Genomic DNA, 14,655 nt, shown 5'->3' with positions numbered 1-14,655 from the left:
ATTGCACAACAGCCAGTCAGCTGAATACTTTCTCAAAATTACAAGAGATTGACCAACATTTCCAGTGTCAATGGACAAAAATGATCGTTGCAATCTCTCACAATATTTTTGGCCTTACCAGAATAGAGAGCTGCCAGGGGAAGTAACTCTCTGTCCACTTGTACTGAGCGCATATATAAAAACCTAGCACTGTATTTTAAGTTTGACTAAAGCCTGTCAGTTACAACAAACCATTTCTATTTGAAGAAGAAATACGTCAACCTATTATTAGTTTGAGCTGTATTTACAATGCACAGCCACACAATTGCACCACGGTCATAAGCTTAGTCTAATTAAGAAGTGTATAAAGAGGCTGGTTTCCATGGCAACAGTGGTTGCCACCCCCCTGCATGCTGCCAATGGTAATGGCACTAAGACACAGATTTCACCATGTTGTGATTGTGGTTGTGGTTGTGGTTGTGATTATTATTAGGTTGAATGGCATGCCCATTTTCATCTTCGCTGACATTTTCCTCCTCAGAGCTACGAATGTCTGTAACCTCCTGTGAAAAGAAAAATTTGTGCAAATTAGGTCAATATTCGGAGAACTGAAACCAGAATTTGTCTACATGTACATATATTTGATATCATTTGCTTTTATCATGAACAGGTTTAACAATGCTTTCACTTCCCTCAGCTTTAGAATACATCAATATTATAAACACTCAAATTTGGTTCTTATAATCAGCTGATAACTAATATTCAATACCAAATCAAGAAAGCCTGATAACAGGAACACACTTGGAGGCAAGTCTTAAAAATCAGTTCTAGTCTATTAGAGGAACAAAAATTCTCTACAGACACAAAAATTATCAGTACCAATGTACCATTGTGATTGATGGTAAGTTAGTGTCATTAAGAAGTTAACATGTCAATTTTTCTATTTATAGAATCATCAAAAAGATATTTTACAGATTTCTTACATCTTCTTTTCAGAAGGAAATACATCAACTTTAGTAAAACAGATGTAAGTAAAACAGATGTAGTACATATACAAATTAACCAGTGGAAGTCTGTGACATATATTCTATGTGGCATGATATTACTAAGTCAGAATTACACAAAAGGAAATTAGGATCAAATCATGTAAAACCTGTTTATAAACAATGGAAGGCACATATGTTATCAATTTTATTCCACAAACATCTATTTTCAAACAAATTTCCTTCAAAGGCAGGAATGCAGTGTGTCAAGCTGGGGCAAATAAAGCATTTTTTGTTGTTTTTTTGTTTGTTTTGTTTCTTTATATGATTGTTAAATATTGATGTCAATGTTTTTTTCTAATAAAAATGGAATATATTTTCATGTTACAATTCAAATCAAAGTAATATGAATTATTTAAGAATAAATTCATGAAAAAAACAAACAAAAACACGGTGACCTCAGTAATCATTGTGATAATCAATAATCCAAACATGTCAACTTTATGTTAAAATTTCCATCAGCAAAATTTACACAAATGAGATGAGTAATAATATGACTGATGAGTAGAATATTTACAATATCAGTAGTATCCATCCAATACTTTTTGTGAATAACATTGGATATTGAATTCAAAGTGAAGATATGTAACTATGGACAATGAAAAACAATGAGTTGATAGAGAATCACAAAAGTTCTTCCATGAGAAAGACAGACAACAAACTTTCTCTGTATAAAGTGGGGTACCCATTAGCCATTGTGTGTGGGGTTTTTTTAGAAACGATGGAAATCTAAGAAAATTTTAGTAAGGCCAACATTCCCTTTAAAATATAGTGACGATTATCTGTAATGGGTTATAATTTGTCCTTTCTCAGTGCACTAAATGATCAAACCAAGACAGGTATAGGAAAAATCGGGAAAGGTATACCAGGCATCCAGTAGTTATTGAGTGACAGAGATATCAGCAGTGTTATGACAGATGAAAAGTATCACATTTCATCATCTGATAATTGTGGGCTGGTATAATTCAAAGAAACATTGTCAAACAGTAGTTGACAAATTAATTCAATCAATTTTGCAAATCATTAAACAATATTTTGAATGCTCAAAGAAATTAAATAAAGCAACACAATAAAAACGGAGGGAAAACGATAAAAAAAAGTTGGAAGAGAAAGTAAGCATACATGTTAGTTTAACATCTGACTTGTGTTAGGAATGATAACATCATTATATCATTCATCTTAAATGTAAAATTAAACAAAATAGGATCAATTATCACACAAGAGTACTAGGACCCTGAATATCTCACCTGATCTAACATAGAACATCCTATGATCACTTCATATATATTGCACCAGCCAAGAAGAGAAATTTCGTTTCACACCTTTTGAATTATTTTATAAATTTTCCTCATTCTGTACTATTTTAGGCTGCCAATCATTTGTTTATGAAGAGTAAAGTTTTTATTCATGTCTACCTTAAATAGCACCCTCCAAACTCCCTCAGTTTACATCTATGATAATTCTCAAACCTCACATATATCATTTATAAGGTTAAAATATCTCATATTTTTCAAGATTAGTCTCTTCCACCTCTAATCACGGACTAAATCTTAGGTTTTTGTGCCATGGAGACAGGAGAATCTTTTCCATTATTTAATCTTTAACCTTGGCATGTGTTTTCCTAGTAACAAATGCCTTTCCGATACCAAGATTTTGACTATGTGACCTTGACCATAACCGTTGATCTACATTTGAATGATATTAACATTGGCCATAACTATTGCATCATAAGAGGTATGGCTTTTCATATTTAGCATGTGTATTCCTTGTGACAAGACCTTTCTGGTGATACCAAAATTTTTGACCATGTGACCTTGACCATGACCTTTGATCTTCTATTGCAAGTTTAAAAATAAAATCATTACCAAAATGAAGTCATAAGTGTTTCACAAAGTGTGCATGCAATTAGCACATGTCTGACACAGTACAGTCTTAAATCGCACTTACGTATTTTGTTGCAACTCAGGCGGCATAATGTCTCATAACATTATGTCCCCTTATCTTTGAGACTATCAATAAAGGGAACTATCATAGGATAAAATCTAGGTTGAAATCTACTTAGTGTTATAATGATGTACCATAAAGATATACATAGTATTTTATTTAGGCAGATTTTCCTCAAATAATTTTGTCAATTTTCTCTTCAGCAAACATATTGTTTTGTTCTAACCAACTAAAACCTCAGTATTTCATTATAAAGGATTCCTACCATTATATGTTACATATTGTACTATAGTTAGTATCAGTACAGTATACTGAATTAAAATTTCAGTGTTGCACCATTCAAATCAAAGACAAATAGGTAAATTTGGAATTTGTGGTTCCCTGGCCAAGATATATATTTCACACTTAACTCTCAATATACAGTAATTCGTTCCTGACAGATCATCATTTCTATTTGGACGACAAATGTTGTGACATAGCTTAATTAACTTTTGGCCAGGTACACTGACAAAATGAAGCAAAGTTCTGGGCAAACGAACACTAGTTGTAGCCTGTAGCATGCGGACCGCCTGTACCAATGGTCAGGAACATTGACCAGCGGTCAGGGGACACAAGTATATACCTCTCCAGTGTTTGTGAGGACGTCGTATGTCACCTTGACGATGAGGGAGAACCAATAGGCATGCAATACCAGCAGTAGGCATAGCATCGCGTTAAACATATACATGGCGGGAAAATACCCCACCAGAAGAGGTAACTCAAAGTACGTGGAGTAGATCACCCTATAAAGAAATCAACAGAGCACACCGATATATATTTCATCATATACGACCAGGTCGTAACTAAGAAAAAACAGAGACCCATTCATATGGCATCCAATCAACTTCACTTGTACATTCACTGTTGTTTAATTCTAAATTCAGGGATTACACTTTTCTTTTTTCATTTTTTGTCCAAAAAAAAATGATAAAACATGAAATAGAAACTGGTTCTATTGTATAAAGTTCAGGAATCTACAAGTGATGATAATACTATAAGAATAAGTCTCCTGTGGTCGTTTATCTATATGGTACAACCAATGGCACTATTGTCAGTGTGTAAGTTGTGTTGGAGACTTTGTCACAATCTGTAGTTTGTGCCATGGGGTAGGGCAGCATTTGGGAATTGATGTCTGCTGTAGGAGAGAACCTGTGCTGAAAACTCTGGTTTTTGACAGAATTTGTTTGTATTTGAGATGTCTCTCAAATTATCCTTATTGATCTGTTCTACAGCTCTGCTATTGGTAACATGCACCTGAAAGAAAACATTACCCCATCTATAATTACACAGAACATCATGGGCCAAGATGTTCGTGTGAAAAGATTCAACCTTTAAAGCTACAAAAAAAAAGGGATACATAGATTTGCAGTTTAATTAGTAAGTACAATATAAAAGTATATAGTATGTGTAGAATCAAAGGAGAAACACTCACCTCACCACAAAGTTAGTAAATACACGTACAGTATGTGTACCACAAAGGGCAGAACATGCAAGCCACTGAGAAATTAGTAAATATATATCAAACACAATCAATTCAAAAGACACAGTATATATCAAACAGAGACAAAGACATACATGCACGTTATGCTGGTATGCTGCAAGGGGAATAGGGTAAAAATTCAAGTAAGATGTATTCAATATATATCAAAATTTTTATTTTTATTTTTTTTTTTTAAAGAATTTTTTTTATTGAAAATATATTTGAATGAAAAAAATCATCTATATAATCCATGCTGGTTTTTGTTTCCCTTTTTATGTTAGAATTTCTCTTTAGCTTTTGTCTTTATTTTTAAGGAGATCCTTCCAATGTAATGGGAAAGAAAGATTGCCCTCAGATTAGTCATTTAAGTTTTACCTTTAAAAAACAGTGTTAACATAACCAAATCCCCAACTATTACACAACAGCATGAAATACTGAGACACTACTGTTTCACCTCTTCGTTTCATTTATTAAAGAATTTCAATGATTTCTTAGTTCCTTTTAGATTTCCTGTTCTTAGAAGGTTAAAAAACAATGAAAGACATTTTCAAATGAAAAAAGGTGTGTGTAACCACAAGATTTGTGGATATCTTTGAAATTATTTCATTTTCATTAAATTTCATTTTGGACACAATCAGCAAAATATAAAAAAATCTCCGTAAATAGAAAGTCTTGATTTTCCAAGGCATTTTCAACCTGTTTAAATTGCTATTACTGATATCACATATATATATAAATATATCTGTATATATAATGTTTTTTTTTTCCAATATAGAAAACTTATATCATTATTGTGGATTATAAACACTGTATTTAGGTCAGAGTAGTACCGCTTATATCTCTGACAGAGATAAGCGCCTGAACTTTCAGAGTATACATACATCAGATGAGGTGATCATTTGATCTATGTACCTGTACAATAGGTAGGGTGATTCAGATGGACTACATATGATATACAGTGTATTATGTACAGTGTAGAATCCTGTTATATCACACCTGTATTCCACCATGGTTACCTACACTAGGCCCCTTAAACACCATATGGTACATACACAATTATCAAATTTTCATTTAATTTTAAATTTTGTTCTTCCTGTAATACTTTTATGTTACTGATAATCAATTTCATATTTATACATTACGTAACTTGTGTAATTTGATCTCATGAAATTTGAACCTTGACGGGTTATCAGACCATTATATGTCCTATGTCCTTGACACTGACAGTCATATCAACAGATGCTAAGCTGCATCAAGCATATCAGTCAAAATGAAAATAGTCTCAACCAACATTTTATATATTTAAACAGGCATATAATCTTCTAATAGGGCTTTTCTGCAAACAAAACCAAATATTTTCCTGGGTAGAGTTCTATATATATCTGGATCACCTGGAGGGACTGGACCCCCCCACTTTAAACAGAAGAAAGCTAAGGAACTATGGGCAAGAATTCCACACACAGAGATATTGTTATATATATGTTATGTTTTCCTTACACTAAATACTTTTAAAACTACCTTTTTTTTAAAATCAATCTTTGTTCCTTTTTAAAGCAACATTATCTTTTTAAAACCAATTTAGTCTCATCAAATTTTGTAAAAACTGTTTAAATTGCCACAAAATTGAGCTGAAGATTTAAAAACAACAACTACCCTTAACATGGAAAGGTTAAACAGTTTGTGATTATAAGAGTTGTATTGACAATCACAGATTGATCACATTAATTAGGTAATGTAAGTAGTTATACTATCTAGCATGCTACAAACTTCAGTCAGATCAAATAGATACCAATATCAATGACACTCCATACATCTAATGAAATAATCAGTGTATATAGGTCTTTATAGTAAACAAGTACTCATTCAAATCAGTCAACTATTCAGTAACAACAACAAAATCTTTTTAGAATTCAAAGAAAGTTAAAAGCAGTCCACAAGACCAGACATATGTAGGTAAACAGGACAGATAAAGTGAGTGTATTAGATGGAGAAGTGAACATACAGGGTGTGCATAAGCATCCATCACCTAGCGTGAAGGGGAGAACAACCTCTTAGCTTCATTAAGAACGCAGTTTACTAAAACCTTAACATCTGTGGTAAGTAGTAGCTTAATACTATAAGCCACTTGTGTGTGCATTTTATTTTTTCATTGAAAAGCAAAGCTAAACTCAAATTCATTAATGCACTAGCTGTCAGAGTGATATTGAGGTACAAAGGGGGATAACTCCCTCTGAAAAACCTGATTCAGAATATAAAGAAAAAAGGTGAAAAGAATCCTGACTTCCACAAAACTAACAGCTCTGAAGATGAAATAAGGATATCTTGTGGTATTCATGAAACCAGAATGAAAGTAAAGGCACTGAATTATCCAGTGATATCAGTTCCTGACACATCGCTGAAGGTACAGGAGACAGATAGATAAGAACAATTTTGAAAATCTAGAAGAAAGACTAAGGTTGGAAGCAGAAATGAAACAGATCAACCAAATGACTAAAATGTCTGTTAACAATATTTAGAGTGAAAGCATAAGAGATTTAATGTATATCTTTCCATTGTGATGAAGGAAATAGGAGATGATGCTATTAATTATTGCACACCATGAAAACATTTCATCAAATCTCATCATGCAGCATGACCAACAAATACCTCATTAAACTACATTTCAACAGAATACCGAATTCTTGTACCGCAAGCCCTTGTGTCAGTTAATCTGAATCATCAGTGTGCTTGTAATGTATGATTTGAATATGACTGTCAATATATACACAAAGTAGATACCAGTTATTTAGTTTCTAGTAAAAGCATACATGGTGTCTACTAATGAATAATATACACTGCCAGTCAAGCTGCTGACTGATGTTTCTAAAGCATTCCAGAACTTGTCACCAAAGGAAGATAAAATACTGATTATAAAATTAGTGGAGTTTTTGTAGATAAACATTAGATTTCACTAACAATGACACACTTCCAAATGATTTCTTTTGCTACTGTGGTTCTAGGATAAAGAGAAGATGTTGGAAACACACTCTGGATCAGTGTGCAGTCCGGGATATTGGGTGTTAAAAGTATATTCATTATCATAGTGATGCAATGGAAACATCTATGTGTGAAAATGCTATATTGTGGACTTATGTGGTCTATCGATCAATGTGTTAGTTTCCATTTATAACTATCAAAACATACAAATATTTTTGCATTAACATGTTTTTTGCATGTAAATGATTTGTGTCCATGTTATCTCCCGAGTAGGAGAAATTTGACACTATATATACACTGCCTTACACATTCTGCTTGTGATTTGTGTCCAAGTTATCTCCCCTGTATGATATACACTGCCTTACACATTCTGCTTGTCATTATTGTCCAAGTTATCTCCCCTGTATGATATACACTGCCTTACACATTCTGCTTGTCATTATTGTCCAAGTTATCTCCCCTGTAGGATAAACACTACCTTACACATTCTGCTTATCATTAGTGTCCAAGTTATCTCCCCTGTATGATATACACTGCCTTACACATTCTGCTTGTCATTATTGTCCAAGTTATCTCCCCTGTATGATATACACTGCCTTACACATTCTGCTTGTGATTTGTGTCCAAGTTATCTCCCCTGTATGATATACACTGCCTTACACATTCTGCTTGTCATTATTGTCCAAGTTATCTCCCCTGTATGATATACACTGCCTTACACATTCTGCTTGTCATTATTGTCCAAGTTATCTCCCCTGTAGGATAAACACTACCTTACACATTCTGCTTATCATTAGTGTCCAAGTTATCTCCCCTGTATGATATACACTGCCTTACACATTCTGCTTGTCATTGTTATCCAAGTTATCTCCCCTGTATGATATAAACTGCCTTACACATTCTGCTTATCATTAGTGTCCAAGTTATCTCCCCTGTAGGATAAACACTACCTTACACATTCTGCTTGTCATTAGTGTCCAAGTTATCTCCCCTGTAGGATAAACACTACCTTACACATTCTGCTTATCATTAGTGTCCAAGTTATCTCCCCTGTAGGATAAACACTACCTTACACATTCTGCTTGTCATTAGTGTCCAAGTTATCTCCCCTGTAGGATATACACTGCCTTACACATTCTGCTTATCATTAGTGTCCAAGTTATCTCCCCTGTATGATATACACTGCCTTACACATTCTGCTTGTCATTAGTGTCCAAGTTATCTCCCCTGTATGATATAAACTGCCTTACACATTCTGCTTATCATTAGTGTCCAAGTTATCTCCCCTGTAGGATAAACACTACCTTACACATTCTGCTTGTCATTAGTGTCCAAGTTATCTCCCCTGTAGGATAAACACTACCTTACACATTCTGCTTATCATTAGTGTCCAAGTTATCTCCCCTGTAGGATAAACACTACCTTACACATTCTGCTTGTCATTAGTGTCCAAGTTATCTCCCCTGTAGGATATACACTGCCTTACACATTCTGCTTATCATTAGTGTCCAAGTTATCTCCCCTGTAGGATATACACTGACTTACACATTCTGCTTGTCATTAGTGTCCAAGTTATCTCCCCTGTAGGATAAACACTACCTTACACATTCTGCTTATCATTAGTGTCCAAGTTATCTCCCCTGTAGGATATACACTGACTTACACATTCTGCTTGTCATTAGTGTCCAAGTTATCTCCCCTGTAGGATAAACACTACCTTACACATTCTGCTTATCATTAGTGTCCAAGTTATCTCCCCTGTAGGATATACACTGACTTACACATTCTGCTTGTCATTAGTGTCCAAGTTATCTCCCCTGTAGGATAAACACTACCTTACACATTCTGCTTATCATTAGTGTCCAAGTTATCTCCCCTGTAGGATATACACTGACTTACACATTCTGCTTGTCATTAGTGTCCAAGTTATCTCCCCTGTAGGATATACACTACCTTACACATTCTGCTTGTCATTAGTGTCCAAGTTATCTCCCCTGTAGGATATACACTACCTAACACATTATGCTTGTGATATTTATCAGAATTATCCCCCCACCCCCATCCCCGTGATTTGTTTCAAAGTTAACTCCCCTGTGGAATATATACTAACTTGCACATTAGACCCGTTATCTGTGTTAGTTCTCTTGCCTTTACTTTATGTACACATCTTTTGTTTGATTTGTTTCAAAACTGTTTCCCCTGGAGGATGTTTGTGTAATAGTATTTCCTTAAATATATATCAACTTATGGCTTGTCATTCTCAAAGTGTTGTATCAATTCATAACAATGTAATCCTGCCTGCATCTGCCCATTAATTACCTGAAAACCATTTGCTATAATATTGGTTTCAATTTTCTACAACTGAATAAGGCACACAAATTTCTTATCTTCATTTATCCATAAAAGGGTTTTAACAAACAAGTTCTCATTCCAGTCAATCAAATCTAAGCTGCAACAATCCTGCACAATGTAACAAGAAAGCTCAAGCTAGCACCTTAAGTATGTTTACCTGTTTCTCTCACCCGACTTTTATTTATGTTGTTTGCAGCAAACACAAAGCGAAATTACTTCTATCTTTCTGTCAATTTTGAATTTTGAGTCAAGATACAAAAATCAATGACAATGTAAAGGTGATTGTGGTACATGTTTGGTAACAAGATACAACAAACAATAACAGGAAAAAGAAACCAAGGAAGAGAAAGACAACAACAACCATGCAGAAAGTTTACATATGTCAGACAGGCAAGGATGATCAGTCCCAAGTTCAGCCGGATGTTTCTTTCATTTACAGAAAATATCAGATGATGCAAGTATGTAAGGACAGTGTAGTTATCATTATCTAACTAGAGATTTTAGATAGAAGGAATAGATTATGATATGTAAAGTTCTCTTCGTATGAGTTTGTCAAGTTACAACTGAAATTACCCTTCCCAAGAAAAGTAGGTATTTACTACTCTGCTAACTGATCCAATTATTCATATCAAACACGTACCTTAACAGTATTCAAAACAGCCAGTGCGTCACTTTAGACCATAACCAAATTACAAAAATAGAAACAATGAAAATATTCAATGCACAAACACCAATTTTAGTCATTCTTTACTTGACAAGAGAGAAAAAAAATATAAAACATTGTTTAATAAAGATTTGTGTAAACTGTGTGCTCCATGCTTCTAAGAGGTCTTCCCAGCAAACTAGTAAATGTTACCTTTCGATTTTTGTACCACCCAAAATATAAGACGCGGATTATCAGTACTGTCCATACACAATGCAGAATTTGCAAGGAGATCAAGAGAATGTTGTAGGTATAGTACACTGGCCCAAATCCGACGATAGGGTGGGCATAGAATAGTGTACTCATAATGATCCTGCAAAAACAAAAACACCGGGCAAAAATCAGGGCTAATTGTCTAACGAAAAACCACGAACACAATTCAGGGACTCAGATGCAAACATACAAAATTTTTATATAAAACTACAGCATTAGTTAAATAGATCACATGACCATCCAATACCCGAATTGATGTACTAATGGAAAGATGCTTCATAAAATCATGCTTTGAAATTATCAGTTATTTTAATTATATGTTGTACTTCCTGATCTTCAAAATAATAAAATATCTTAAGAGGATTGTTTTTTTAAAATAAATGTTACATGTTGATCTTGTATATCAATCAGGGTATTCAGACAAGCTAAAATCTGGACGTCACCTAACAATCTGTCATCAAAATACTTAAGACAGTGTCAAGTCAACATCCTCTGTCAAATGGATGTGAAATAGAAACCATGCTTTGCTTTACACTTGATTCCTGCAAAAAAATTTTACTCGATGATATTTGTATCAAGTAAGCAAGTGTGTATATTATATTGTCCTGATGTCTATATAAAGTGTGTGTACTGTACAGTCCTGATGTCTATATAAAGTGTGTACTGTACAGTCCTTATGTCTATATAAAGTGTGTGTACTGTACAGTCCTTATGTCTATATAAAGAGTGTGTACTGTACAGTCCTGATGTCTATATAAAGTGTGTACTGTACAGTCCTTATGTCTATATAAAGTGTGTGTACTGTACAGTCCTTATGTCTATATAAAGTGTGTGTACTGTACAGTCTTGATGTCTATATAAAGTGTGTGTACTGTACAGTCCTTATGTCTATATAAAGTGTGTGTACTGTACAGTCCTTATGTCTATATAAAGTGTGTGTACTGTACAGTCCTTATGTCTATATAAAGTGTGTGTACTGTACAGTCTTGATGTCTATATAAAGTGTGTGTACTGTACAGTCCTTATGTCTATATAAAGTGTGTGTACTGTACAGTCCTTATGTCTATATAAAGTGTGTACTGTACAGTCCTGATGTCTATATAAAGTGTGTTAACTGTACAGTCCTTATGTCTATATAAAGTGTGTGTACTGTACAGTTTTGATGTCTATATAAAGTGTGTGTACTGTACAGTCCTTATGTCTATATAAAGTGTGTACTGTACAGTCCTGATATCTATATAAAGTGTGTACTGTACAGTCCTGATGTCTATATAAAGTGTGTGTACTGTACAGTCCTGATGTCTATATAAAGTGTGTACTGTACAGTCCTGATGTCTATATAAAGTGTGTACTGTACAGTCCTGATGCCTATATAAAATGTATGTACTGTACAGTCCTTATGTCTATATAAAGTGTGTGTACTGTACAGTCCTGATGTCTATATAAAGTGTGTGTACTGTACAGTCCTGATGTCTAAAGTGTGTGTACTGTACAGTCCTTATGTCTATATAAAGTGTGTGTACTGTACAGTCTTGATGTCTATATAAAGTGTGTGTACTGTACAGTCCTTATGTCTATATAAAGTGTGTACTGTACAGTTCTGATGTCTATATAAAGTGTGTACTGTACAGTCCTGATGTCTATATAAAGTGTGTGTACTGTACAGTCCTGATGTCTATATAAAATGTATGTACTGTACAGTCCTTATGTCTATATAAAGTGTGTGTACTGTACAGTCCTGATGTCTATATAAAGTGTGTGTACTGTACAGTCCTGATGTCTATATAAAGTGTGTGTACTGTACAGTCCTTATGTCTATATAAAGTGTGTGTACTGTACAGTCCTGATGTCTATATAAAGTGTGTACTGTACAGTCCTGATGTCTATATAAAGTGTGTGTACTGTACAGTCCTGATGTCTATATAAAGTGTGTACTGTACAGTCCTGATGTCTATATAAAGTGTGTACTGTACAGTCCTGATGCCTATATAAAGTGTATGTACTGTACAGTCCTTATGCCTATATAAAGTGTGTGTACTGTACAGTCCTGATGTCTATATAAAGTGTGTGTACTGTACAGTCCTGATGTCTATATAAAGTGTGTACTGTACAGTCCTGATGTCTATATAAAGTGTGTGTACTGTACAGTCCTTATGTCTATATAAAGTGTGCGTACTGTACAGTCCTTATGTCTATATAAAGTGTGTACTGTACAGTCCTGATGTCTATATAAAGTGTGTACTGTACAGTCCTGATGTATATATAAATTGTGTGTACTGTACAGACCTGATGTCTATATAAAGTGTGTGTACTGTACAGTCCTTATGTCTATATAAATTGTGCGTACTGTATAGTCCTGATGTATATATAAAGTGTGTGTACTGTACAGTCCTGATGTATATATAAAGTGTGTGTACTGTACAGTCCTGATGTCTATATAAAGTGTGTGTACTGTACAGTTCTGATGTCTATATAAAGTGTGTACTGTACAGCCCTGATGTCTATATAAAGTATGTACTGTACAGTCCTGATGCCTATATAAAGTGTATGTACTGTACAGTCCTGATGTCTATATAAAGTGTGTGTACTGTACAGTCCTTATGTCTATATAAATTGTGCGTACTGTATAGTCCTGATGTATATATAAAGTGTGTGTACTGTACAGTCCTGATGTCTATATAAAGTGTGTGTACTGTACAGTCCTGATGTCTATATAAAGTGTGTGTACTGTACAGTCCTGATGTCTATATAAAGTGTGTACTCTACAGTCCTGATGTCTATATAAAGTGTGTGTACTGTACAGTCCTGATGTCTATATAAAGTGTGTACTCTACAGTCCTGATGTCTATATAAAGTGTGTACTGTACAGTCCTGATGTCTATATAAAGTGTGTGTACTGTACAGTCCTGATGTCTATATAAAGTGTGTGTACTCTACAGTCCTGATGTATATATAAAGTGTGTGTACTGTACAGTCCTTATGTCTATATAAAGTGTGCGTACTGTACAGTCCTGATGTCTATATAAAGTGTGTGTACTGTACAGTCCTGATGTCCATATAAAGTGTGTGTACTGTACAGTCCTGATGTCTATATAAAGTGTGTGTCCTATACTGTTCTGATGTCTATATAAAAGTGTGTGTACTGTACAGTCCTGATGTCTATATAAAAGTGTGTGTCCTATACTGTTCTGATGTCTATATAAAAGTGTGTGTCCTATACTGTTCTGATGTCTATATAAAAGTGTGTGTCCTATACTGTTCTGATGTCTATATAAAAGTGTGTGTCCTATACTGTTCTGATGTCTATATAAAAGTGTGTGTCCTATACTGTTCTGATGTCTATATAAAAGTGTGTGTCCTATACTGTTCTGATGTCTATATAAAAGTGTGTGTCCTATACTGTTCTGATGTCTATATAAAAGTGTGTGTCCTATACTGTTCTGATGTCTATATAAAGTGTGTGTACTCTACAGTCCTGATGTCTATATAAAAGTGTGTGTCCTATACTGTTCTGATGTCTATATAAAAGTGTGTGTCCTATACTGTCCTGATGTCTATATAAAAGTGTGTGTCCTACTGTCCTGATGTCTATATAAAAGTGTGTGTCCTATACAGTCCTGATGTCTATATAAAAGTGTGTGTCCTATACTGTTCTGATGTCTATATAAAAGTGTGTGTACTGTACAGTCCTTATGTCTATATAAAGTGTGTGTACTCTACAGTCCTGATGTCTATATAAATTGTGTGTACTGTACAGTCCTTATGTCTATATAAAGTGTGTGTACTGTACAGTCCTGATGTCTATATAAAAGTGTGTGTCCTATACTGTTCTGATGTCTATAGAAAGTGTGTGTACTCTACAGTTCTGATGTCTATATAAAGTGTGTGTACTCTACAGTCCTGATGTCTATATAAAAGTGTGTGTC

General features: G+C 34.3%; 1 protein-coding gene across 1 annotated transcript in view; it reads right to left on the bottom strand.

Moving 5' to 3' along the window:
- Positions 1-410: 410 nt before the first annotated feature.
- Positions 411-14,655, bottom strand: part of LOC132565402 (ceramide synthase 2-like) — a 69,764-nt gene continuing 55,519 nt past the window's right edge. The window contains exons 11-12 of the mRNA XM_060230041.1: positions 3,589-3,748; positions 411-542 (exon numbers count right to left, since the gene is read on the bottom strand). Of these exons, the coding sequence (XP_060086024.1) occupies positions 411-542; positions 3,589-3,748 (292 nt within the window). The remainder of the gene's footprint in view (positions 543-3,588; positions 3,749-14,655) is intronic.

This window comes from Ylistrum balloti, unplaced genomic scaffold, assembly GCF_031769215.1.
Source record: "Ylistrum balloti isolate Yb309-2 unplaced genomic scaffold, AGI_CSIRO_Ybal_v1 Utg369722, whole genome shotgun sequence".
Taxonomy (NCBI): Eukaryota; Metazoa; Mollusca; class Bivalvia; order Pectinida; family Pectinidae; genus Ylistrum; species Ylistrum balloti.
This window is presented reverse-complemented; position numbering and strand designations above follow the sequence as displayed.